General features: G+C 35.5%; 2 protein-coding genes across 4 annotated transcripts in view; both read right to left on the bottom strand.

The window, feature by feature from the left end:
- The window catches only part of LOC138318992 (ALK tyrosine kinase receptor-like), a 246,454-nt gene that overhangs the window by 218,736 nt on the left and 2,537 nt on the right, over positions 1 to 25,181 (bottom strand). The gene's annotated exons all lie outside the window — the stretch shown is intronic.
- LOC138318991 (uncharacterized) lies at positions 4,848 to 6,770 on the bottom strand. The gene has a single exon (XM_069261864.1). The coding sequence runs from the start codon at positions 6,659 to 6,661 to the stop codon at positions 6,176 to 6,178; it is 486 nt and encodes a 161-aa protein (XP_069117965.1). The 5' UTR covers positions 6,662 to 6,770; the 3' UTR covers positions 4,848 to 6,175.

The raw sequence follows: 25,181 nt of genomic DNA, 5'->3' as shown, positions 1-25,181 counted from the left end.
CCTTTGAAATTCCAAATCGTTGATCAATACCATTAAGCAGGTATAACATGTATGCTGTACCCATACCCGAGCCAAAGTCATGTATGTTAAACAAATGCAATACATAATGACTTAGGAGTTGGTGAAATTATATTAAGACAAGAACATGCACCTAATATTGTAAACACACTACTGTTAGAGCGATTTGAGTAGTTGTTACACAAGTAAGTCAAAGGAGGAGTGTAGTCGGATTGGACTAGGTTGATAGTCGGTGACCACATATCATAGCTCAACAGTAGAGCATTCAACTAGTGTTCGGAGGTCCCAGGTTCAAATCCTGATCTCTTCTCCTGTTACACTAGGAAGTCAAATTTCCAGTCGGGCAGGTATGTTTTTGAGGTGCCCTGTTCACCTGCCCAATAGGGCAAGTCCTTAAAAAAAGTTAATGTTGAACCCCTACTAAAGTTTAGGCAACATAATCCAAACTAAAATTGTTTTTCAGTCAAGATCATACACCTAATATAATCTTAACACTACAGTAAAAGTAAATTGATGGCTAGACAATTTTCTTTAATCCACTTGATTTGTCCAGTGTTTATACAGGATGTCGGACCAAAAATTAATGTGTAATAGCAGACAGCAGGCAAGTTCGAACATTTCACATACGTGTACTGTTAAAACCACATAGCGATATAATTTTCCATTCAAAATCATCTTACACAACTATAAAGTGCAGTCACTAAGACGACAGCAGCCCCATTTTGTTAAAATTGACACAAAATATGTCCTCAATCAAGGTTTTGAAATCCATGGTACCATGTACTACAGGCATTTGGATGTTTTTTCTCTAACATAGGCTCTGCATTTCAACACTTCAGCTTCAGAAGAATGAGAGTTAAGTAGAAAACAAACTTACCAGTAGGTTTCTTTATATCTATATACCATTCATTTGCTCAACGCAGCCCTTTGAAATTCTGATTGATAAATTTGTGTCTGAAGCTGCGATGTCAGTATTATGTACATGTGTACATTAGAATTCTTAGCGGTGATTGGTCAATTAATTTTTGAGAGCAAACATGAAGATACAATTTACGTTTTAGTTGTTTCTTAAAATATATAGTGTTTTCAAGATTGTAACTAGATTGTAAAGTTAATAAACCAACGACAGCCACATACAAGTCATCCTCCATACTCTTTGGGTTCAGACGTTATACAATATCCATCCCTTGATTATCTCATAGTAAAACTCGAGGCAGCTCATGATCAGCAGGAAAACAAGAGGCCCATAGGACCTGTATCTCTCACCTGGTTTGCAATGCCAAGTAATGTTCTAAATACAGGTTACTTGTTTCTTTTCTGAAGAAATTTGAATATTTACCTCTTTTTGCTCCAGAATTTAAACAAAGTCTGTTCCTCTTTCCCTAAAAATGTTTTTGACCAAATTTGGTTTCTATCCATGCTAAACTCTAGGACTGGTAGTAATTTAAAGGATTTACCTCTATTTCCCCTATTGGGCCATTTATAATTAAGTTATAATCATATTACATGAAATTCATGTTATTGCACGTGTATATCAATTGCAACTTCGGGGAGTCTTCCAGGTGTAATTCACGACTAATACCAATATATCCAGGGATCAATCTAGGTTTTTGGGGAAACTACCCTTTTTCAAAATAGGGGAAAAGTTTGGCGAAATATATAGGGGAATTTGAATCTTCTTATTTTGGTTCAAAATTATGTTCATTTTGACGAAAAATTACTGTAAAACAACTAATTTTATTTTTAGATTTAATAAAGCATGATTTTAAGCTCAATTATGAAAAATTTGAGTTTATCATTAAATATGCAGTAGCTTTATGGTAAATATGAAAAAATTTGCAAACAAGTCTTAAAAAAATTAATGAAAAATAAGTCATAGGGGAAATTGTGTTACAAAAACGGTCATTTTTTAGCTTCAAATGGGGAATTTTTAATCTTCATGGGAATTTTAGGCCAGAGGGGAAATTTACCCAAAAACGGTAATAAATCAGAGCTAGATTGATCCCTGTATGTCTCAAAGGAAAGTTGAGGTATAGTATCTATGTTTACTGCGACAGATTAATGTGCTACTAGTACTTATATTTAGGTTCCATAATATCAAGCTGAAAAGCAACCCTTTAAACACCCTGGCCAGCATCCTCATTACTCCAGGGGTTCCGATCACTTATGATCTCTTCACCCCTACCCTATCTCTAGTATCTCATAGTAAAATTGGAGGTAACAGAACAGATAATTTAGTAGTTTGATGTACATCATAAGAACTGCATAACGGTACATAGTGGTTGACCTTGTGGCTTTAATGTTGGGCATCACTCTCTCTGTAGTCTTCAAAGGAAATCTTTGCAGGCCTGCGATTCGTTCAGCTGTTTTCCAGTGACCATGAGCTGTCTCCAATTTTACTATGAGGCCCAAGGGTGTCCAGGGGTGTAGAGATCTAAGTGATCAGAACCCCTTGAATATTGAGGATGCCTGACCAGGTGCTAATTACAGCAAATACTGTACTTCAGATCCATGAGTAAGTAGTATTTTACTATTATATATAAAGTAAAACACGGCTACAAGGAACCTGGGGACAAACCAAATCACTTGGATATAATTGTTTGTAATAAATATGCATACGTAACAGACACTTGAGAGGAATTTTGGTAGGAAATTAAACTACTTTATAGCATAAAATTTCCCTATTCAAAACTTTTGGATGTCCGAACTTCAGAAAAGTACCAGTACATAAACCTACACCAGAAATAATTACTCCTAATCATTGTGCTTTATTTCATCACTTTTCCCGACTCTTGGTTTTGTCGCACATTCCCAAAAATCAAACACCACAGCCCTCATTCCCCAAATAGTGAAAACAATTCTGGAAATTTATACAAAGGTAATTGGAAAAAAGACAAAGTCGCTTCAAAATTGTTTACAAAGTGGGCGCTCTAGTGCACCAAAATGGAAGTATGTGGACGAAAAATGTCGACCATATTTTAACTCTTTCTGTCATGACACATTATTTGTTGCAGTAATAAACATGCATATGCATTTAAATATTTGGGATGCATTGTTATATGTCGTAGTTCACATGTAAAAGACTTGCAAGTTCATGTAATGTGAGATACAATACTGATGTTAGAGGCATCACATGTAAAACATTGTTTAATTTTTGGGATAGGGGCATTTATACAACTTCTAAACTCTTCTCAAGAAATTAAAGGAGAGGGGCTGTAATTACGACAAATAATTATATTAATAGAAGTAGTTTTTCATGTAGTATACCGACACTTGATGAAATCCTGTCAAATTTTGCTCATATTATTTCCTGTATTGTGCAATTAAAAATACACTTAAAGGCCCTCTACCTTTCCGAAACGGCTCTTAATTTTTAAAATGGGAATGTAAAACGGCATCGATAATTTTGAAGAGTCGCAAAAGTTATTAACTTGTATAATTACTAGGGCTGAAACGATTAGTAATTTTTGTATTCGATTATTCGGTCACATGTAATCGATTACTAATCGATTAATCGTTTGAATTGAAGGCAACTATATTGTTTCACTACTGACTACTGAAAACATCCGCCATGTTTTGTTATCAACTAATAATAACACCTACCGTATAATATGACAGAGGACATGCCTTATATAATATAAGCCTACCAACAAATAAGAATAGATTTATTGACAAAATTAACAAACGTATTTTATCCCAAACAAGCTCTGAATTCCGTTCCTGTATTGTCTTCCGTAACATCGTTTAAATCAAGTCTGCTAACCCGCTGTTTTGACGTGACCTTCACACGTACGACTAATCAACCAAATCTTGATCGCCACGGAGCGACATGACAATAACCCATTGCACAATTTGATTAAAATAAATTTTAATTTTTATAATGCGGGTCGTCTTATGTTTCCCGCCGTCGTCCTAAGTACTGTGCGGTAGTTCAATATCACTGCGTCAGATGGTAAAACAGCGAAATGACTCCACTGTTATCATATATTACACAAGAAATTTTGCATATGCTTGGTGTTGTTACCTCATTTTAGGTCATCCATATGTATTTTCTGACAGTACTTCCGTTTTTTTAAGAAACCTTTAAATTTTGCTCCAGAAAGGTAGTGGGCCATTTCGTAAAGTTAGTGATCCTTTAAACAGTCCAGTATACAGCAATGTCAGACTGTCAGTGCAATAATGTCCAAGGTCACCATGCATGCACATCAAACAATCGTAACTAATTGTATTTTTTTATATTTGTGTACCACATTAATGTCAGTTATAATAACTTTTCTTATTTCTGTCCAAAACTATATTCATTTTGACGAAAAACTACCTGGCAGTCATTATGTAGGGATCAATCTAAGTTTTGGGGAGAAATACGTACCTTTTATCAAAGAAGGGGAAAGTTTGAAGAAATATGGGGGAATTTGACTTTTCTTATTTCTGTCCGAAATTATATTCATTTTGAGGAAAAAGTACTATAAAACAACTAATTTTATTTTTAGATTTAAAAAGCAAGATTTTAATAACAACATAATTAGTTGTTTGAGTTTATCATAAAATATGCAGTAGCATTATGAGAAATTTGCAAACAAATGTCTAAAAAATTAATTCAAAATAAGTCACAGGGGAAATTGTGTTACAAATCTCATTTTTTAGCTTCAAAGAGGGTAATTTGTAAATCTTCAGGGGAAATTTAGGCTAGAGGGAAATTCATTCCTTGAGGAGAAACTATATATGTCCATAAACGGTAGTAAATCAAAGCTAGATTGATCCTCGTTATGTACGTTAAAACATACAAAAATGTTGCAAAGTGCAAGATATAAATCAAAGAACAAATGTGATCATCTTCTACATTTAATTAAGTAGGCGTTTCCACCTGAACAATACAGGTATACCGTACACAACATTGGTACAACCAGACTTTTACAAGAAATTTAAAAAAATTCATGCACCGTTGAAGACTTCTTATTTGGTGATGAAGTTTAAGAGAGATAACGAAGGTTCAAAGTTTGTAAATCAATTTTTACACCAGATCAAAACACTGTAATCAAATAAAAAAAAAAAAAAACCTCTGAACAGCAGCTATATAAACTATGGTACAACCTTTTTAGTGTTATGTGCTAAATTTATGTCACAATCTGGCATTCATAACAATTAAAGATTCGATCAGAAATGATTTCAATCAAAAATTGCTTTAAAAAAAATTGATATTTCAAAGTTTCATGAGACATATACAAAAAAAACTTTCTGTAAGAAAAATATATACTAGTCTATTAATAGCGCAGTAAAATACAGAACATGTTTCATGGATTTAAAAAAAAAAATAATCCAAATTAAAAAAAAATAAAAATGAAACAATTCTTTACGATTACTTCAAAAACCCATCTGATGATAATTTGAGAATGAAAAAATGGCTCCTAGCTAGCATGAACTTATATAGACACTAGATTGGTCTGATCTGATGTCATACAAATAATGCCAGCAGAACACAGATTAAATGACTTGCAGTAATGTGTTGCATCTTAATGAAATAGTTTCATGTCTAATAATTCTTCTAACGGTCTTCAATTTTCCACGTAAGTTTTGGTTCACACAAGTTCAGAAAACATGATTAGCTGCCTGTCCTCCTTTCACAATGACCGCCTTCCCTTATTTTCATACAGACACTTCTTCAGTACAATGTTAGGGAATCGTTCATTCCATCTGAATCATTTGAGTGTACTACTTATTTTGGCACCTGATGTTGTAATCGAGATCCTCAAGTTTTCTTAAAAACCTGGCGATATCATGCACCAATAATGTTCAAAATAACTTGTTTCCGAAACTTTATTCCATGACCAAAGATCACAGGATCTCCAGTTTACAAGTAACAATCTTCTGTCTCGCCTCCATGTTCCTAACGGAAACATCTAAAAATGTTTTTGAATTGGTGGTTTGAATTTATTTTCCTCTATTCTACTGCTCTTAGCAGGAAATTAAATGTAATGTAGTCGTCGAAGTTTTTACAATAAAAGTTTAAGGTCGTCTCAGTTGGTAACAAATGGGGAAAGTTTTGTGTTGGGCCATAACGTTCGGCCTTGTTCAGTCCCATCGATACACGGGGCCCCCATTTTCGCGATCCGCTAAGCGAATCCAAAGTTTCCAATATCGAGGCATGGCCTGTAGAATTTTACCAGCCACCACCTTGACGACCATAATTATCTCCTCCTCGGTTTCCACCACCGTAGGCACCACCTTCGGATCCGTAACCACCATCTCGATTGTATCCACTACGGCCGCCGCCTCCGGATCCATAGCTGTCACGCTGCTGGAATCCGCCACCGCTATATCCACGGTCACCACCGCCGCGGCTAAAGCCTCCACGTCCACGTCCGCCGCCACCACCACCTCCTCGAGAATCACTTCTTGCCTGAGCTATTGAAACTTTTACAGCTCTATTATCTAGTTCAAAAGATCCACCTTCTACGGCAGCGTTAGCAGCTTCGGGGGTGTCGAAAGTAATGAATCCGAATCCACGTGATCGACCAGTATCTCTGTCCGTGATCAGTTTACAATCAACAACATTCCCGTACATTGCAAATGATTTGCGTAACGAATATTCTTCCGTTTCGAAGCTTAAATTGCCAGCATACACTCTGCAACCTTCTTCTGCCATCTTATTTGTTGTTCTGATGTTAAATTTACAATCTAAATGCTGCACTGTTTCAATTCCTTTGTGCTCCTCGTGGCCCGGTAAATCAAAGGAAGTGCGCTTAAATTTCCCACCATGCATCAGCACGGCACTGCAGCAACGATCGCTGAAAACAGACTATATTATCAAAGGATATTCTAATATCCAAAATCAAACATTAAATATTCTTTTATTTAATAAAATAATTTCTGGTGAAAATTCTGTGATGAAAACATAATAAATTTCAACTACCCAGACTATTTGGTGCAGAAACTACTTCCGCCTAATATGGTAGCAATGTACGGCAGATTTGTACAATTTAACAAAATAAAGTGTGCAGAAGGCCCATGTTTCGTAAATCTACAAACAGTGTTCAAATTTGGACAGATGTGATTTTTGTGGGTTTTCAAGCTTGTAAATACCATAGTAGATAATTACCTTTTTATCCAGAATACATTTAAAACATCAATATGGGATTCAACATCCCAAAGAAATAGACCGCCTTCCGAATTATCACCAATAATTAACTTACACGGAGTACGGTTAAAACCAAAACGGCCCACTGCAATAACAGCCCCAGTCGATACGGCCTCACTTATATATAGGCAGATACAAGACAAAGCTTATGACGGAACACATTGAGATTAATTAAAAGTAAATTTAAATGAATATGAAAGTGTTTGTTGTCTATCTTATTAAAGATTGTTGGTTAGGTTAATAATTTATACCTACATATACAAGTAGGCCTAAGTGATGTCGCAAATGATGATTTTTTTTACGTTTACGATCTCAACCAGCGTTTGATAGATCTGATATTCTGCAAGTAAGAAATCAATTAGAAATGTCTTTAAAATACTTTTAGTATTGATTTCTCATCGATTCATGTATGCTTGAGACGAAGATATTGTTGAAAAGGGAAGTGCTGGCATTTTACTCGGAAATAAGTTGTACTTGTTTAGTTGGAGTTTTTGATATTTTGACAAACGGAAAATATTGAGAATGCAGTTAAAGTAATAAATATATTCAAATCTTGTGTTGCAATATTTTCCAACATGTTCAGTGTTTTGATTATATATTTGTCTTCTAAATTTTCACTGTAAAATATGTGGTAAGTTTTGCTTGTAACATTATCTTACAAAACGAATTACATGTAGCCCACATTTCAGTATCTAATAAATTACAAGAAATATATTATCTTGCTCATCAATTAAAGGGACAATTCAGTCTAAGAGTACATCAAAATTTGCATATATATTGGAAATTAATCAGTTCTAATGGATATTCGATTAGTTGGTTTTACTGTGATATGTCAGAAAAGCCAACAGTAGTGAAATGTATATGAAATGTTCAAACTCGCTTGCTGTCCGCCATTACACATTGTGGTCGGAAGTATTGTATGCCGAACCCTGGCCCTTGCCAGTAAAGTAAAGATTTTTTTTGTGTATACGTTATTATGTGCATTTTTTTTTTTTTTTTTTTTTTTGTCTAAATATAATTTCAACAACTCCTAAGTGGTTATATATTGCATTTGTTTAACGCACGTGACTTTGGCTCGAGTATGGGTACAGCGTACATGTTATCTGCTTAATCGTATTGATCAACGATTTGGAAATTCAACGGTATCAATCAAAATACATAACAATGTCGTGGAAGTTGTTTTTTATTTCTTGTTACATTGTTCATAAGGAACGTAGAACAATACATTTATGTCATATTTTGCTTCGGGGATATGTAACAAAATTAACATCATTGAATTGTCCCTTTAAATAGAAAACGTTTAAATGATAGTATGTGAAACATTTGTTAAACTAATAGAAATCAAATGTAGATGTGTCAAAAATTTAGTGAATATGAGCAAATGTATTTTTCTTAGTTATGAAAAACGTTAAAGTAAGTTTTAAATATGTGAATTATGATAACATGCACTGAAATTTCGAAGAGAACGGCTTGAGTTTTAGATGAGACTACCAGAATGTATGAGGCAGAATTGAATTGTATCCTATATATATAGACATGTATTGTTTTACTGATATTCATGGTTTGATTTGTTCTTTCCCGTACAGTTAACTGTAATTTTGTGTGATATCAGCACCTTTACAATTTAGCATATCTAATGGACATTTTTCGCACATTCATGACTGTATGCATACGTCCGTAAGTGCAAATTATGTACAACATATGTTAAATATACAATTTATATTACAAAAGAGATGGAGAGTGATTCATGATACCATAGAAATTAAATTTCCTGCCAAACATCTCAACTTTTTAAGCTTTTTTGACCTTTTCTTAATCTTTAATCCTGTTGCTATCGAAACAAAAGGCCTATAAACTACATGTATATGTAACATAACTGTTTTGATATGCATCTTTTTATAAATCCCGTAAAAACCTATTGATTGAACATCGCTAATATCATTGTGATCGATATCATTGTTTTCTTCTGATGGATTGCATCTTTATTTTTATGGTGTTTGATAACTTAATAAATAACTATATACTTGTATGTATATAATCTTAATCCTTTCGTCTATCCGTTGCGTAATAGGATTACTACACAGTATACACTATATAATTACCACATAATTAGGTATACACTGACCACGGCTAATTAATCTTGTGGCGACACCTGTCAATCATAACTTGTTATGGGTTCAGATTCTCTATTTGCTTTGGGTTTACAGAGGCAATATACGCTTTCACACACACTCACACAACTTTGATAAAAACATACATGAAATGTATTGTAGTAGAGAAAGAGAGCACAAAATGGTCTAAATCTTAATTACAGTAATGTTCTTTTCTAGGGCTAATGAAATATAGTTACAAAGATTATTCTAATCTTTTATATTTTGTGCATTAAGTAATTGAACCAACTTAAACATGTTGGGAAATCGGACAAAATATGGTTTTCTAATATGAAATCTTAATACGCTTTGCATTTTTAAGGAAATAAAATTCACCCTCACTATCGTTAATTGCAAAATGCAATATTCTCTGATTTCTTCTCCTTTCTATATATATTCACACCTTATGCAGATAACCGAGATGTATGCAATTTATGTGTGTCTGACGCTGTTGCCCATTGTACTTTAGATTGTAGAAATATAGATATAGTCGCAATTAGAGATACGTTTTTTACAAAAGTTGTGAATATATATCCCGTTCGTGTATATGTTCTATTAGACCAAGTGGACAGGGAAGAACAAATACATATTATTCTTGGCCGCCCACATTAGAACATTATACTAGCTCTCGGTGATGATAATACTGTATATTCATTCGCTCAAGATTGTTTGTGTTTCGCAGATAAAGTGTCTGCATTGACCTTTCAGTAATTAAATGCTCTATATACCATTCGCTGTATAGTGTAGCTATTTGATGTCTTTTCTCATAACTGTATTTGTAAGTTTATACTTACTTTTCAATTAGTGGCAATACAGATTCAATTTAACATATTTGTTGGAAGTCAAAGTTAAACTGATGCTTTCCTGTGCATTCATATAGATTACAATTAATGATACTATTTCTATTCTATTTCCTTTTTACTTTTTTGCTTTGTGTTCTCCCTTTCCTTAATGCTATCTCACCTTTTTTGTTTTGTTATTACCTTGCACCTATTTTTGTTTGTATTCTTATATGTTCATGTAACTCTTCGTTTACGGAGGAATAAAGATATGAATGAATGAATGAATGAATAATAAGATGTTTGTATGAAGTTAATTCGAAAGTATTTCCAGCAAAAGCCATCTGTATTAAAGTGGTTTTTTTACCAAGGCTATGGAAAAATGAAATTAAAGCTTTCGAATGAAATATGATTGTGTTCGAACAATTTTTTGTCTATGACCCACAGTCCGTTCTTAGTCTCCGCGATAAACACGTATATTTCATTGACTATATTAAAAGACTAAATGTACATATCGCTATACAATTTCACGGCTATTTGCGTCCAATTTGATCATTCGTTGATCTAATAATAAAATATATCAGAAACAAAAGTATCCATAATTTTATATTTATTCTGCCAAAGAAACGTTTTAAAGAGGTGTATAATTTACAATATAGTGTTGTTAGAATAAACAGTTTGAAAAATACGTTGTACAAAAGAAAGAACAAAACACAGCAAGAACAAGAGGCCCAGAGGGCCTGTATCGCTTACCTGGTTTGTAATGCCAAGTAATGTTCTGAATACAGGTTCATTGTTTCTTTTCTGAAGGAATTTTAATATTAACCTCTAAGTCCCCTATTGGGCCCCACCCCTCCTGCCCCCAGGGGGTCAGAGCCAAAGTTCTGTTCTCCTTCCCCAAAGGATGTTTATGGCCAAATGTGGTCACAATCCAAGCAAAACTCTAGGACAAGTAGCGATTTATAGGATTTACATCTATTTCCCCTATTGGGCCCCGCCCCTCCTGCCCCCAGGGTACCAGAGCCAAAATTTATACAAGTTCTGTTCCCCTTCCCCCAAGGATGTTTGTGGCCAAATTTGGTTACATTCCATTCAGAACTCTATGACTAGTAGCGATTTTAAGGATTTACCTCTATTTCCCCTATTGGGTCCCGCCCCTCCTGCCCCTGGGGGGTCAGAGCCAAAATTTATACAAGTTCTGTCCCCCTCCCCCAAGGATGTTTGTGGCTAATTTTGGTTATAATCCATGCAGAACTCTAGGACTAGTAGCGTTTTAAAGGATTTCCCTCTATTTCCCCTATTGGGCCCCACCCTCCTGCCCCCGGGGGGTCAGAGCCAAAATTTATACATGTTCTGTTCCCCTTCCCCTAAGGATGTTTGTGGCCAAATTTGGTTACAATCCATGCAGATCTCTAGGACAAGTAGCGATTTAAAAGATTTACCTCTATTACCCCTATTGGGCCCCGCCCCTCCTGCCCCCGGGGGGTCAGAGCCAAAATTTATACAAGTTCTGTTCCCCCTCCCCCAAGGATGCTTGTGGCCAAATTTGGTTACAATCCATGCAGAACTCTATGACTAGTAGCGATTTAAAGGAAATGTTGACGGACGGACGGACGGACGGACGGATGGACGGACGGACGGATGGACGACGGACGCCGCGCCATGACATAAGCTCACCGGCCCTTCGGGCCAGGTGAGCTAAAAACTATCAAAGATGTTAAACAATTTCACTGTAACAAGCAATGAAGAATATCTAGGCATAAATTCTACATGTATAATGAAATGAAAAGTTACAAATAAGTGCCGTGTTTCGTATTTTTCTATCAATTCTTCAAAAATATCATAAACAAAATCGACGCTGAATATACAGTTGAAATAAACATATGTTCCTCGTTTAAACATTTTTTTGTAACGGGGCCGTTTTAACTGGGATTCAACTTACATGTTTAACACGCTCTGGTCCATCGTTTTCAAATAAATCGATAAATCTTCCTAATTTGTTCGTTACTTATATATTGGACACTTGCTAAGTACGTAATTTGTGGTATCTTCCTAACATGGACAGTTTTCTTTTTTTTTCCAAATTTTAATTAGGGCATCAATACTTGTTATTTTGTCTGCCCAATTAAGATTTGACCATACCTTTAAGTTTGAACCAAAGTGTATACCTAACGACTTGACTTGCTTAACCCAGTTTATACCCATGAAGGTAATATGACTGAAGGCAAGGAGCCAGATGTGTGTGAATATGAATCATGTACGGCATAGGAAGAGCGAAGCTCTACTTGTTTATTTAATTTTCTATTTCATGTAAAAGACATAATTTAGAAGTAAAAGGACGCACTTTTAACTTTAGAAGTATATGATGTAATAATTTCTAGCATAAGCTCAAAGAAATGAACTCAAAAATTCGGATTTCTCTGTCTCCATTCAAGGCCTGGAGTGCCGCGTATGCGAATCCTATGATTTCGCGCTATTTGTTGACGTTATGTGACGTCATGATTCCTTGTGCTCATCTTCGCCTTGGTGGATATTTTGACTGCATTCGATAGCTTTTAATTTTCAAAGTGTTGTTATTATTATTTAAAAAATAATAATAAAAATGTTCAATTTCTCCTAGCTGTTATGCATTTGCATTAGTTAAATATATATTTACTGGGGAGAGCAGTACCGGAGCAACGCACAACCTCCCCAAAATGGCGGCCGCAAACTAAAGCTGTCAGTGTGTACTGTAGGATTGAATTTTGAAGATAGTGTTTTTTCTTATGTTTTCTTGTATTCGTTACCTTAGAAGTGCTTCGCGTGCACGAAGGGCTGCGCCCTTATTATTTTTATTTTTGTTACAACCCAATCAGTGTTCTCCCTTAAGGAATGTTTTCCCTGCTGGTCCAAAGGACCGGCTGACCCTAAAAGTTACCGGTCCTGACTGAAAGTTACTGGTCCTTACAAAGTTACAATTCATCCTTGTAGTTTATATAGTTACTAGCAAAGTAATAGTTTTACTTATAACAAAGTATATCTGCATATCCGGATTACTATCATAGGCTCTCAACAAACTCAGTGGCGTAGGAAGATGAATTAAACGTAATGGGGGGGGGGGGGGGGGGGGGGGGGGGGTAAAGGTCCCCCGGGAAAAAAATTGACGATTAAGAATGGCTGAGATGAGTTTTACGATTTGTTGAATTTGTGAGCGCCGAAGTCATGAGATTTTGGTGATTGGGAGGTCCGGGGGTCGCCCCCAGGAAACATTTACAATTTAGAATGGCTTAGATGAGTTTTACAATGTATTTTGATGAATATGCACGCGCAGAAGGCGCGAGATTTTGTTGTTTGGGGGGTCCGAGGGTCTCCCCTGAGAACAAATATTACAATTTGGAATGGCTGAGATGCATTTTACCATGTATTCTATCGATTTTAAAGCGTTCTTAATACGGTAATTTTTCGATTTAAAGTTACCTGCATTTAGAAATGATAATTGTGAGTGGCGTCATACCATTATGCAACCCAGCTCGATCTGAAATACTGGATTCACACCATCGGCACATGAATTGTTGTGTAACTCAAAATAATAATGAATTGAATTTCTTGCTAAGACATATAAACAAATCAATCTTTTAAGAAGCATTTCTTGAAATAGTATAATCTCTTGATGGACATTTTTAGTCTAGTTCGTGTGTATTGAATTTTCATTATTAAAGAACATCTTGAATGTTTTAGTAAACTCACCGCGCAGCGGAAAATTTTCTAAAATGAAGTTTTGTACAGTTTGATCTTCGACCTTTCTACAATTCTACAGCCATTTTTGTTTGTATATATATCTTCTATCTGGACCAAAAGTTGCCGGTCAAAGGACCAGCTACACGGTAAAAAATGTCTGCCCGACTATAAAATTGCCGGTCACGGGCAGACGGACAGGCGTTAATTTCGAACGCTGAACCGAATAGACCATTTGCCGGTTTCCAATAGGTAAGCGATTAGAGTGATCTCCCTTGAAACACAAAATATTAAGTTGGGCTTTACTCATACTCAAATAAGAAAGTGAGCTCAGTTGAAATGCTGTGTTCGTTAAAATCAAATTGTTATTGCTTGTATTTGGTTGTTGAGTGCATTAATTTAAGCTCAGAGATATGTGAAAAGGCTGTCAAAATATTAATTTAGCAATAAATACGAATTTATTGTGCGCACATGCAGCCTGTGCAGTAGATAGCGAAATGTTTTATTTATCGGATTCAGCTTATCTTTACAGTACTTGATATATATTTTTAATCAGTATTTTTATCAGATTTTATGTCTCCATCTATAAGCCTATTATATAAGAAGTCATGTACTTTGATTTAATTTTATTACAATAACGTATGCAGATAGCGTTGATACAACGGAAGTAAGCGCTCCGATTCAAAGTATACATCTGACGTATATTGCGCTTTGATCTATAAACTTTACTGTACATGCTTACTCTATTTGTGTTGATATCCAAATAATTCAAGGTCTCAAATATATGCATAAATGCTCTTTTTTCTGGTTATTATTTTCAATATACCGGTTGAATGTTGAAAGAGACGCTTAGTCCGCTCAACCTGCCTATAAGGCATTTTTTTTTTAAATGGCCTATACATAGTTTATATATTAGACAAAAAAATAAGAGGCGCTATGCCCAGCACATGAAATCAAATTATATACATGTAACTTGTCCTTTATATTGACCTGGATTGATAATAAAAGTTTAACTTTAAATATTTAATGATGTAGATTCAGGCACGTATAAAAATTAGCAAAGAATTTTTATGTTCATTTTAGAATTAATAGAACGTCTACTGATTATGTTTATACACAGAATCTATAAGTGCTAATTATTTTACCTGAATCGCAAATAGTACCAATGAGAATTAATTAATACATGTGCTAAAAGTTGGTATTTGTAATTTTATCATTTGTGCAATCTTCCGTTGTTTCAATAGTAATTACACTATACATTTTTGTACATACAGTTGCATTACTTTATACATACATGTACAGTGATCAATTTGCAATAGGATAAATAGATGGTCCGCGCTAGAAGTTGATCCTCCGATATGCCCTCTATAAAAATCGGGGAAAAAACCCTGCAAAAATTCGCAAATCGCACGACTATGCAAGTTTGCTGTTGTGTAATAGATTATTTATTGGATTTTACAAACTGCTTTTTCACAAATACATTGTAGATCATATATATATTAGATGTTAAGTATATAAATATATGTATTTAGAAACCTCATATCGAGACGGGCCGATATCACGCGAGTGGAAGCATGCCTCCTTATAATATGAACAATTTTGGTTTTTCTTATCTTTTTCCCCTATATGTACATTAAGTTCATATACACTATAACTCACTTGTGCAGATAGGTGCAGTGTTTTTGTCTGTAATTCAATAGTTTTTATTCGTAGTGCTCATGTACTGAAGACTATAACGTTAGGCCTAGCTCTAACGTTAACAAAATAATGTATTGCCGCTTTAGTTCAATTGTTTGTTTTAAATAAATCATGACTGATTTGTGTTGTATTTGTGACGTTGATAATTCAAAGAAATGAAATATGGCATATCTCATTATTAAAGTAAAAACGAATCGTATTTCATAGAAGTATGCACTTCTCTTAGATAGCCGCTTCGGTAACTTGTGTGGTTGTTCCCATTGCTGCTTAGGTGTTTGCAAAGAAAATCGCTTAGTTACGTCATTGAGAACCAGTAAATCGCCTACTAAGTATAACTCCTCCATTTTAGATTTGTTTAATTTTAAACCAGATACTTTCCCAAACTGTTCAACAATATGTAATGCTCTATTGATGTCTCTATACTTCAGAAATAACGTAGTGTCGTCGGCTAGTTGAGAGATTATTATTTTCCTACTTTGTATTTTGATACTACTAACATTTGCATCAGTTTTCATTTTCTGAGCCAGTACTTCTGTTGCTAGGACGATATCGAAGGTCAAACATGAGAGGGGGCAACCTTGCCGGATACCACATGACACTACGTAACTTCAGGTTAACCAGTTATTATTTTTAACACAGCCTTTGATATTGGTATATAACACAGGGACCTAGCAAGAAAATTTTTAACCAATAGTATACATATATATATTATAGTATCGAAGGTATGAACTCGGCGGTCGAGAAAAACGGACCTAATTTTTAAAACCGTGATTATTTTAATAAATGGGTTCTATACAACATTGACAGATATCTTACCTTAAAGAACAAGAGGCCCAAAGGGCCTTAACAGTCATCTCACTACCTTGGCAATAGTAAAACTAATTATATATGGTGTCACTTTGTCAGGACCATGTCAGGATCATTTTCAATTTTTTTCAACAAATTTTATTTCAAACAAGAGGCCCAAGGGCCTTAACATATAGGAAATTAATTAGATATAGTGTCATGGTAGCCATCTTCGATTTGTGATCAACCAGAGATGTAACAATATTTTGTCGGGACCATGTCAGGATCATTTCATGCAAGTTTCAGCCAAATCGCACCGGTAGAACTTGAGAAGAAGTTCAAAATGTGCTTTCAAGATGGCGGCTGTGGTGGCCATCTTGGATTTCGAATCAACCCGAAAAATAACAACACTTTGTAAGGACCATATCGGGATCATTTCATGCAAGCTTCAGCCAAATCACAACGGGAGAACTTGAGAAGAAGTTCAAAATGTATTTTCAAGATGGCGGCTGTGGCGGCCATCTTGGGTTTTGGGATCAACCTAAAAAATAACAACACTTTGTCAGGGCCATGTCAGGATCATTTCATGCAAGTTTCAGTCAAATCGCACTGGTAGAACTTGAGAAGAAGTTCAAAATGTGTTTTCAAGATGGCGGCTGTGGCGGCCATCTTGGATTTCGGATCGACCCGAAAAATAACAACACTTTGTTGGGACCATGTCAGGATCATTTCATGCAAGTTTCAGTCAAATCGCACCAGTAGAACTTGAGAAGAAGTTCAAAATTAATTTCAAGAAGGCGGCTGTGGCGGCCATCTTGGATTACGGATCGACCCGAAAAATAACAACACTTTGTTTGGACCATGTCAGGATCATTTCATGCAAGTTTCAGTCAAATCGCACCAGTAGAACTTGAGAAGAAGTTCAAAATGTGTTTTCAAGATGGCGGCTGTGGCAGCCATCTTGCATTTTGGATCGACCCGAAAAATAACAACACTTTGTCAAGACCATGTCAGGATCATTTCATGCAAGTTTCAGTCAAATCACAACGGTAGACCTTGAGAAGAAATTCAAAATGTGTTTTCAAGATGGCGGCTGTGGCGGCCATCTTGGGTTTCGGATCAACCTAAAAACTAACAACACTTTGTCAGGACCATGTCAGGATCATTTCATGCAAGTTTCAGTCAAACCGCACCGGTAGAACTTGAGAAGAAGTTCAAAATGTGTTTTCAAGATGGTGGCTGTGGCGGCCATCTTGCATTTCGGATCGACCCGAAAAATTAACAACACCGCCATGTTCATTTGTTCCTCGGAACGCTTCTCGAGTTTACCAACAAGCACAACATTACATAATTTGCATAATGTAGTCATGATATGTAAAGTTGAGAAGTGTTCCGAGAGAAGGGAACACTTCCAAAACCTTTACAGATCCGGTGAGGAGCGACACCGTTATACGCTAGCAGTGTTGGGTCTCATTATTTTCTATCTTTATACTTAAAAAATTGCATGCAATCTATTTTCAGCACATGTAATACATTCCCTTCATAAATTATAACACTGTGGCAAGTGAATTCTTTGGATTTTTTCACAAGTCTAACAAAAACCATACAACAAATACATCCTCAATCACTAGTAATTGACGGAGAGGCCTTGAACATGTACCAAACTGGTATGTTTTTAACACTATATACCTCCTCATACAAACATCATCATACAGTCTCAAAGGTTCGGCGATATTATCATGTCCCTTGAATGTTTCAGCCGAGAAACTGAACTTTTCCATTAAACTGCCACACAGCTCACATATATGCAAGTGTTTGTCAATTACCATATTCGACCAAATAAGCGCCCAGGGTGCTTAATAGAAACAAATTTGGGCTTGCCTTTCATAAAATTATTCTACAAAATGAGCCATAAATCAATTTTTTTTAAAAATCAGTAAGAAAACCAACAAAGTTTGAAATTTTCAGTCTGCCTTTAATTAAAAGTAAGTGAAATTGAAGTCTGAAAAAGGGAAGGGGCGCTTATAGGGTGGAATATGGAAGGTTGAATACAATACAATCATGCATAAAAATGTATAGTGCCAATATATTTATGTACAATATAGGTTGAATTTTCATAGTACCAGTACATTATATTATTATAATGTGGTATCGCATAAGCTTACCTTGGTCCTTTGGACCAGGTGAACGAAAAACTCTTGACATTTTGCTCACAAACACAAGATGACACAATCAAAACCAGTGAGTAAGGACAGATAACTCTAAAATAAGCAAATACAGAATACGAAGTCATTAAAGAAAAGTCTCAAATTAAGAAAAGTACCTCAAGGTTAGGTATCTATACTCATCTGGAATATCGGTTTAGGTATAAACCAAATTTTTACATAAATATACATGTGAAATGAATGTAAAGGAGTGTGTGATCAATTAGTTAATTTTCATTGTGAGTAAAATATTGATATGGAAATTGGAATGAGAGCCCTTTTGCAGAAGGAAAAATGTATCATGATTGCATAAAGAAACAAGAGGCCCAGAGGGCCTGTATCGCTCACCTGGTTTGCTTTTTTATCACAAAGACTTACAATTATAAATAGCAATTTGAATCCCAACCATTTAACTATGTTATGGATACCATAGGACTGTGAGTGCTATCCAATAATAGTTTCAGAGAGGAAGTAATTTATATGAAATATGAAAATAGTAGCCTAATTGACCCTTTCGGCCCCGCGTCTCAGGCCCCAGTGGGGGGGGGGGGTCAGCCCTGTGTACAATCCCTGCCCTATAAGATTGTAATCAATGATTTATGAGTGTTATCCCAGACTTATAGTTTCTGAGAAGAAGTCATTTATATTGAAATAGCAAAAGTAAACAGTGACACTTTTGGCCCCGCCTCTCAGGATCCCGAGTTGGGGGGGGGGATTCAGCTTCACCAATTGTGCAATTTTGAGTGTTATCCCATGCTTATTTTCAGAGAAGAAGTCGTTTAAATGCAAATAGCCAAATTGACCCCTTTTGACGCCATCCCTCAGGATGAATTTGAATTCCCTTCCTATAAGGATGCTACCATTGAATTACGAGTGCTATCCCATGCTTAGTTTCAGAGAAGAAGTGGTTTATATGGAAATAACTAAAGTGACCCCTTTTGGCCCGCCCCCATGCCCCCAAGGGGTCAGCCCGACCATTTGTACAAATTTCAGTCAGTACCCCATAAGGATGCTACCAGTCAAATTTTGTTAAATTCCGACCTGCAGTTATGGAGGAGAAGTTAATTGTTGACGAACGGACAGACAGACAGACGCATGACGACAGACACTGCGGTCATAAGCTCACCAGGTGAACTAAAAGAAGTCTCTTTGTAAAGATAGACAAGTACATACTTTATTTAGCCCACCATCATCAGATGGTGGGCTATTCAAATCGCCTTTCGTCCGTCGTCCGTCCGTCGTCCGTCCGTCCTTCCGTCCGTCCTTCCGTCCGTACGTTAACAATTCTTGTTACCGCTATTTCTCAGAAAGTACTGAAGGGATCATTCTCAAATATCATATGTAGGTTCCCCTAGGACCCTAGTTGTGCATATTGCATTTTGGGACCGATCGATCAACGAGATGGCCGACCAGCGGCCATCTTGGATTTTGATAGTGAAAGTTTGTTACCGCTATTTCTCAGAAAGTACTGAAGGGATCTTTCTCAAATTTCATATGTAGGTTCCCCTAGGAGCCTTGTTCTGCATATTGGATTTTGGGACCGATCGCTCAACAAGATGGCCGACCTGCGGCCATCTTGGATTTTGATAGTTAAAGTTTGTTACCGCTATTTCTCAGAAAGTACTGAAGGGATCTTTCTCAAATTTCATATGCAGGTTCCCCTAGGACCCTAGTTGTGCATATTGCATTTTTGGGACCGATCACTTAACAAGATGGCTGACCAGCAGCCATCTTGGATTTTGATAGTTAAATTTTGTTACCGCTATTTCTCAGAAAGTACTGAAGGGACCTTTCTCAAATTTCATATGTAGGTTCCCCTAGGAGCCTAGTTGTGCATATTGCATTTTGGGACCGATCGCTTAACAAGATGGCTGACCAGTGGCCATCTTGGATTTTGATAGTTAAAGTTTGTTACCGCTTTTTCTCAGAAAGTACTGAAGCAATCTTTCTCAAATTTCGTATGTAGGTTCCCCTAGGACCCTTGTTGTGTATATTGCATTTTTGGACCGATCGCTCAACAAGATGGGCGACTGGCGACCATCTTGGATTTTGATAGTTAAAGTTTGTTACCGCTATTTCTCAGAAAGTACTGAAGGGATCTTAATCAAATTACATATGTAGGTTCCTCTAGGACCCAAGTTGTGCATATTGCATTTTGAGAAAGATCGGTCAACATGATAGCCGACCGGCGGCCATCTTGGATTTTGATAGTTAAAGTCTGTTACCTCTATTTCTCAGAAAGTGCTGAAGGGATGTTTCTCAAATGGCATATGTAGATTCCCCTAGGGCCCTAGTTGTGCATATTGCATTTTGGGACTGATCAGTGAATAAGATGGCCGACTGGCATCCATCTTGGATTTTGATAGTTAAAGTTTGTTACCGCTATTTCTCAAAAAGTACTGAAGGGTTGTTTCTCAAATGTCATATGTATGTTCCCCTATGACCCTAATTGTGCATATTGCATTTTTAGACTGATCAGTCAACAAGATGGCCGCCAGGCAGCCATCTTGTATTTGGATAGTAATCGCTATTTGTCTGCAATTACTGAAGGGATATCTCTCATATTTCATGCATAGTTTCCCCTTGAGCTTTAGTTGTGCATAGTACCTTTGGGACTGATTGGTCAACAAGATGGCCAACCTGTCGCCATCTTTGATTTCACCGCTGATTCTCAGAGAACAATAAAGCGATTTGTCTTAAATATCATATGTTGTATATTTGAAAAAGTTTGAAAAGCAGGGAAAAGATCCTTCTTTCCTTTTTCAGACATAGATCATTCTATGGTGGGCGCCAAGATCCCTCTGGGATCTCTTGTTTCTATAAAGATTCTAATAGCCAGGCAAAACTAACTTATCAAATATAGTAATTCGCACTCATCTTATTATAACCGAAATATATCAAACAGGGTTTTTTTCCCACTTACATGTACTTACTCAGCATGCTATGTTATGTTTCTTATGTTTTTTTGGGGTTTTTGGGGGTTTTTTTGTGATAGAAATTTAATGTATATGTCCTGTCAAGTTTATGTTGATGTCCCAAATACCCATGTGTTATATGCAACAAATGGGAAAAATTTTTTTAAAAAATTATATATAAAAAAAAAGATCGACTTTGGACTTTTCTAAAATCATGTACAAATACAACACATTAAATACCCAGATCTGACAATAAAGTTTCAGCTACATAACTAACACTCCTCTAAACAACCCGATGACTGGTGAATGCTTTTGAGACAGACATGTTAATTAAAATTGATCAATTAACTTACCGACAGATGTTTCATGGACTTTACAACTGAATTGTTGTACAACAAGAGGCCCCAGAGCCTTAACGGTCATTTGACTACGTTGGCAATAGCGGTATAGTATAGGAAATTAATTACATATGGTGTCATGGTAGCCATCTCCGATTTGGAATCAACCAGAGATGTAACATCACTTTGTCAAGATCATATCAGGATCATTCCAGGCAAGTCTCAACCAAATCGCACCGGCAGAACTTGAGAAGAAGGACAAAATGTGTTTTCAAAATGGCAGCTGTGGCGGCTATCTTGGATTTCAGATCAACCCGAAAAATAACAACATTTCGTTGGGACCATGTCAGACTCATTTTATGCAAGTTTCAGCTAATTTACACTGGTAGGACTTAAGAAGTTCAAAATTCAAGATTTTAGATTATTTGACCCCTTTGACTTTGAAAGTAGGTCAAAGTCATTCATTTTCACATCTTTGGTAGACCTTCATCCCAGAATGTTTGAGGCCAAATATGAGTACAATGGGCCTTTTGGTTAGTTAGAAAAAGTCGTTCGAAAATTTTAGACTATTTGACCCTGTGACCTTTAAAATTTGTCAAGGTCATTCATTTTCACAACTTTGGTAGCCCTTCATTCCAGCGTGCAACAGGCCAAATATGAGTACCCTGGGCTTTATGGTTATTGAGAAGAAGCCATTTGAATGAAAGTTTTCGCACGGCGGACAGCAGAGGATTGCAGACAGAGCATGACCATAGGTCATCCTGAACCTTTGGGTCATGTGACCTAAAAATCTATTGCTGTCGTCAAAATACTATTTCTCAGTTTTCACATGTAGGTTCATAATGCAGAACAGCTACAAGATGAAAACAAAAAATGAGGTTACAAATCACCATATATATCTTATAGTTAATGTCAATATTCCAATCTAAATGTCTTCAGAGACATCATTATAAATAGTCAGGTAGTTATAACCAAAATATCTTTGTAAACATGCTACACTACTTTATCATGTTAAAAATTCAGTAATAATGATAAATAAAGATGTCAATGATAACTGATATAATAAAAACAAACAATATATGTATACTGTACACTACTTTAGTCTTTGGTTTTCAAAAGTATGTCAAGTTTCAATTAAATATTTTCTTATAAAAGTACCATACTTGATTTAAACCATTGTTGAGTGTTGGTATACTTCTGTAGTTTTACATTCTATTATCAACCAGGAGCCAGGAATTACCACTGGCCTGCTCAAGGTTTCATAATTATATATAATATTAAATATACCAGGTAATAATCCAGCCATCAGACTGGGACATAACTAAAACAGTTTCCAATTACCGTATTTGACTCAAAATACCACATCCCTATAAGTGCCCCTCCCCCTTTCTGACTCCTCAATTTTACTTACCACAAGTAGATGAAGACTGTAGTGAACACTTTGTCACCTCTAATATCATTAGATTATTTATCTTTACTGGGTAGTGAACACTTTGTCACCTCTAATATCATTAGGTTATTTATCTTTACAGGGTAGCTAACACTTTGTCACCTCTAATATCATTAGGTTATTTATCTTTACAGGGTAGTTAACACTTTGTCACCTCTAATATCATTAGGTTATTTATCTTTACTGGGTAGTTAACACTTTGTCACCTCTAATATCATTAAGTTATTTATCTTTACTGGGTAGCTAACACTTTGTCACCTCTAATATCATTAGGTTATTTATCTTTACTGGGTAGTTAACACTTTGTCACCTCTAATATCATTAGGTTATTTATCTTTACTGGGTAGCTAACACTTTGTCACCTCTAATATCATTAGGTTATTTATCTTTACTGGGTAGTTAACACTTTGTCACCTCTAATATCATTAAGTTATTTATCTTTACAGGGTAGCTAACACTTTGTCACCTCTAATATCATTAGGTTATTATCTTTACTGGGTAGTTAACACTTTGTCACCTCTAATATCATTAAGTTATTGATCTTTACTGGGTAGTGAACACTTTGTCACCTCTAATATCATTAAGTTATTTATCTTTACTGGGTAGTTAACACTTTGTCACCTCTAATATCATTAGGTTATTATCTTTACTGGGTAGTTAACACTTTGTCACCTCTAATATCATTAGGTTATTTATCTTTACTGGGTAGTTAACACTTTGTCACCTCTAATATCATTAAGTTATTGATCCTTTCTGGGTAGTGAACACTTTGTCACCTCTAATATCATTAGGTTATTTATCTTTACTGGGTAGTTAACACTTTGTCACCTCTAATATCATTAAGTTATTGATCTTTACTGGGTAGTGAACACTTTGTCACCTCTAATATCATTAGGTTATTTATCTTTACTGGGTAGTTAACACTTTGTCACCTCTAATATCATTAAGTTATTGATCTTTACTGGGTAGTGAACACTTTGTCACCTCTAATATCATTAAGTTATTTATCTTTACTGGGTAGTTAACACTTTGTCACCTCTAATATCATTAGGTTATTTATCTTTACTGGGTAGTTAACACTTTGTCACCTCTAATATCATTAGGTTATTTATCTTTACAGGGTAGTTAACACTTTGTCACCTCTAATATCATTAGGTTATTTATCTTTACAGGGTAGCTAACACTTTGTCACCTCTAATATCATTAGGTTATTATCTTTACTGGGTAGTTAACACTTTGTCACCTCTAATATTTGTTCATTAAGTTTATTTATCTTTACTGGGTAGTTAACACTTTGTCACCTCTAATATCATTAGGTTATTATCTTTACTGGGTAGTTAACACTTTGTCACCTCTAATATCATTAGGTTATTTATCTTTACTGGGTAGTTAACACTTTGTCACCTCTAATATCATTAAGTTATTTATCTTTACAGGGTAGTTAACACTTTGTCACCTCTAATATCATTAAGTTATTTATCTTTACTGGGTAGTTAACACTTTGTCACCTCTAATATCATTAGGTTATTATCTTTACTGGGTAGTTAACACTTTGTCACCTCTAATATCATTAGGTTATTTATCTTTACAGGGTAGTGAACACTTTGTCACCTCTAATATCATTAAGTTATTTATCTTTACTGGGTAGTTAACACTTTGTCACCTCTAATATCATTAAGTTATTTATCTTTACTGGGTAGTTAACACTTTGTCACCTCTAATATCATTAGGTTATTTATCTTTACTGGGTAGCTAACACTTTGTCACCTCTAATATCATTAAGTTATGTATCTTTACTGGGTAGTTAACACTTTGTCACCTCTAATATCATTAAGTTATTGATCTTTACTGGGTAGTGAACACTTTGTCACCTCTAATATCATTAAGTTATTTATCTTTACTGGGTAGTGAACACTTTGTCACCTCTAATATCATTAAGTTATTTATCTTTACTGGGTAGTTAACACTTTGTCACCTCTAATATCATTAAGTTA

The sequence above is a fragment of the Argopecten irradians genome, chromosome 3 (assembly GCF_041381155.1).
Source record: "Argopecten irradians isolate NY chromosome 3, Ai_NY, whole genome shotgun sequence".
NCBI classification, from domain to species: Eukaryota; Metazoa; Mollusca; class Bivalvia; order Pectinida; family Pectinidae; genus Argopecten; species Argopecten irradians.
Note: the sequence above shows the minus strand (reverse complement) of the source record. Positions and strands in the feature narration are given on the sequence as shown.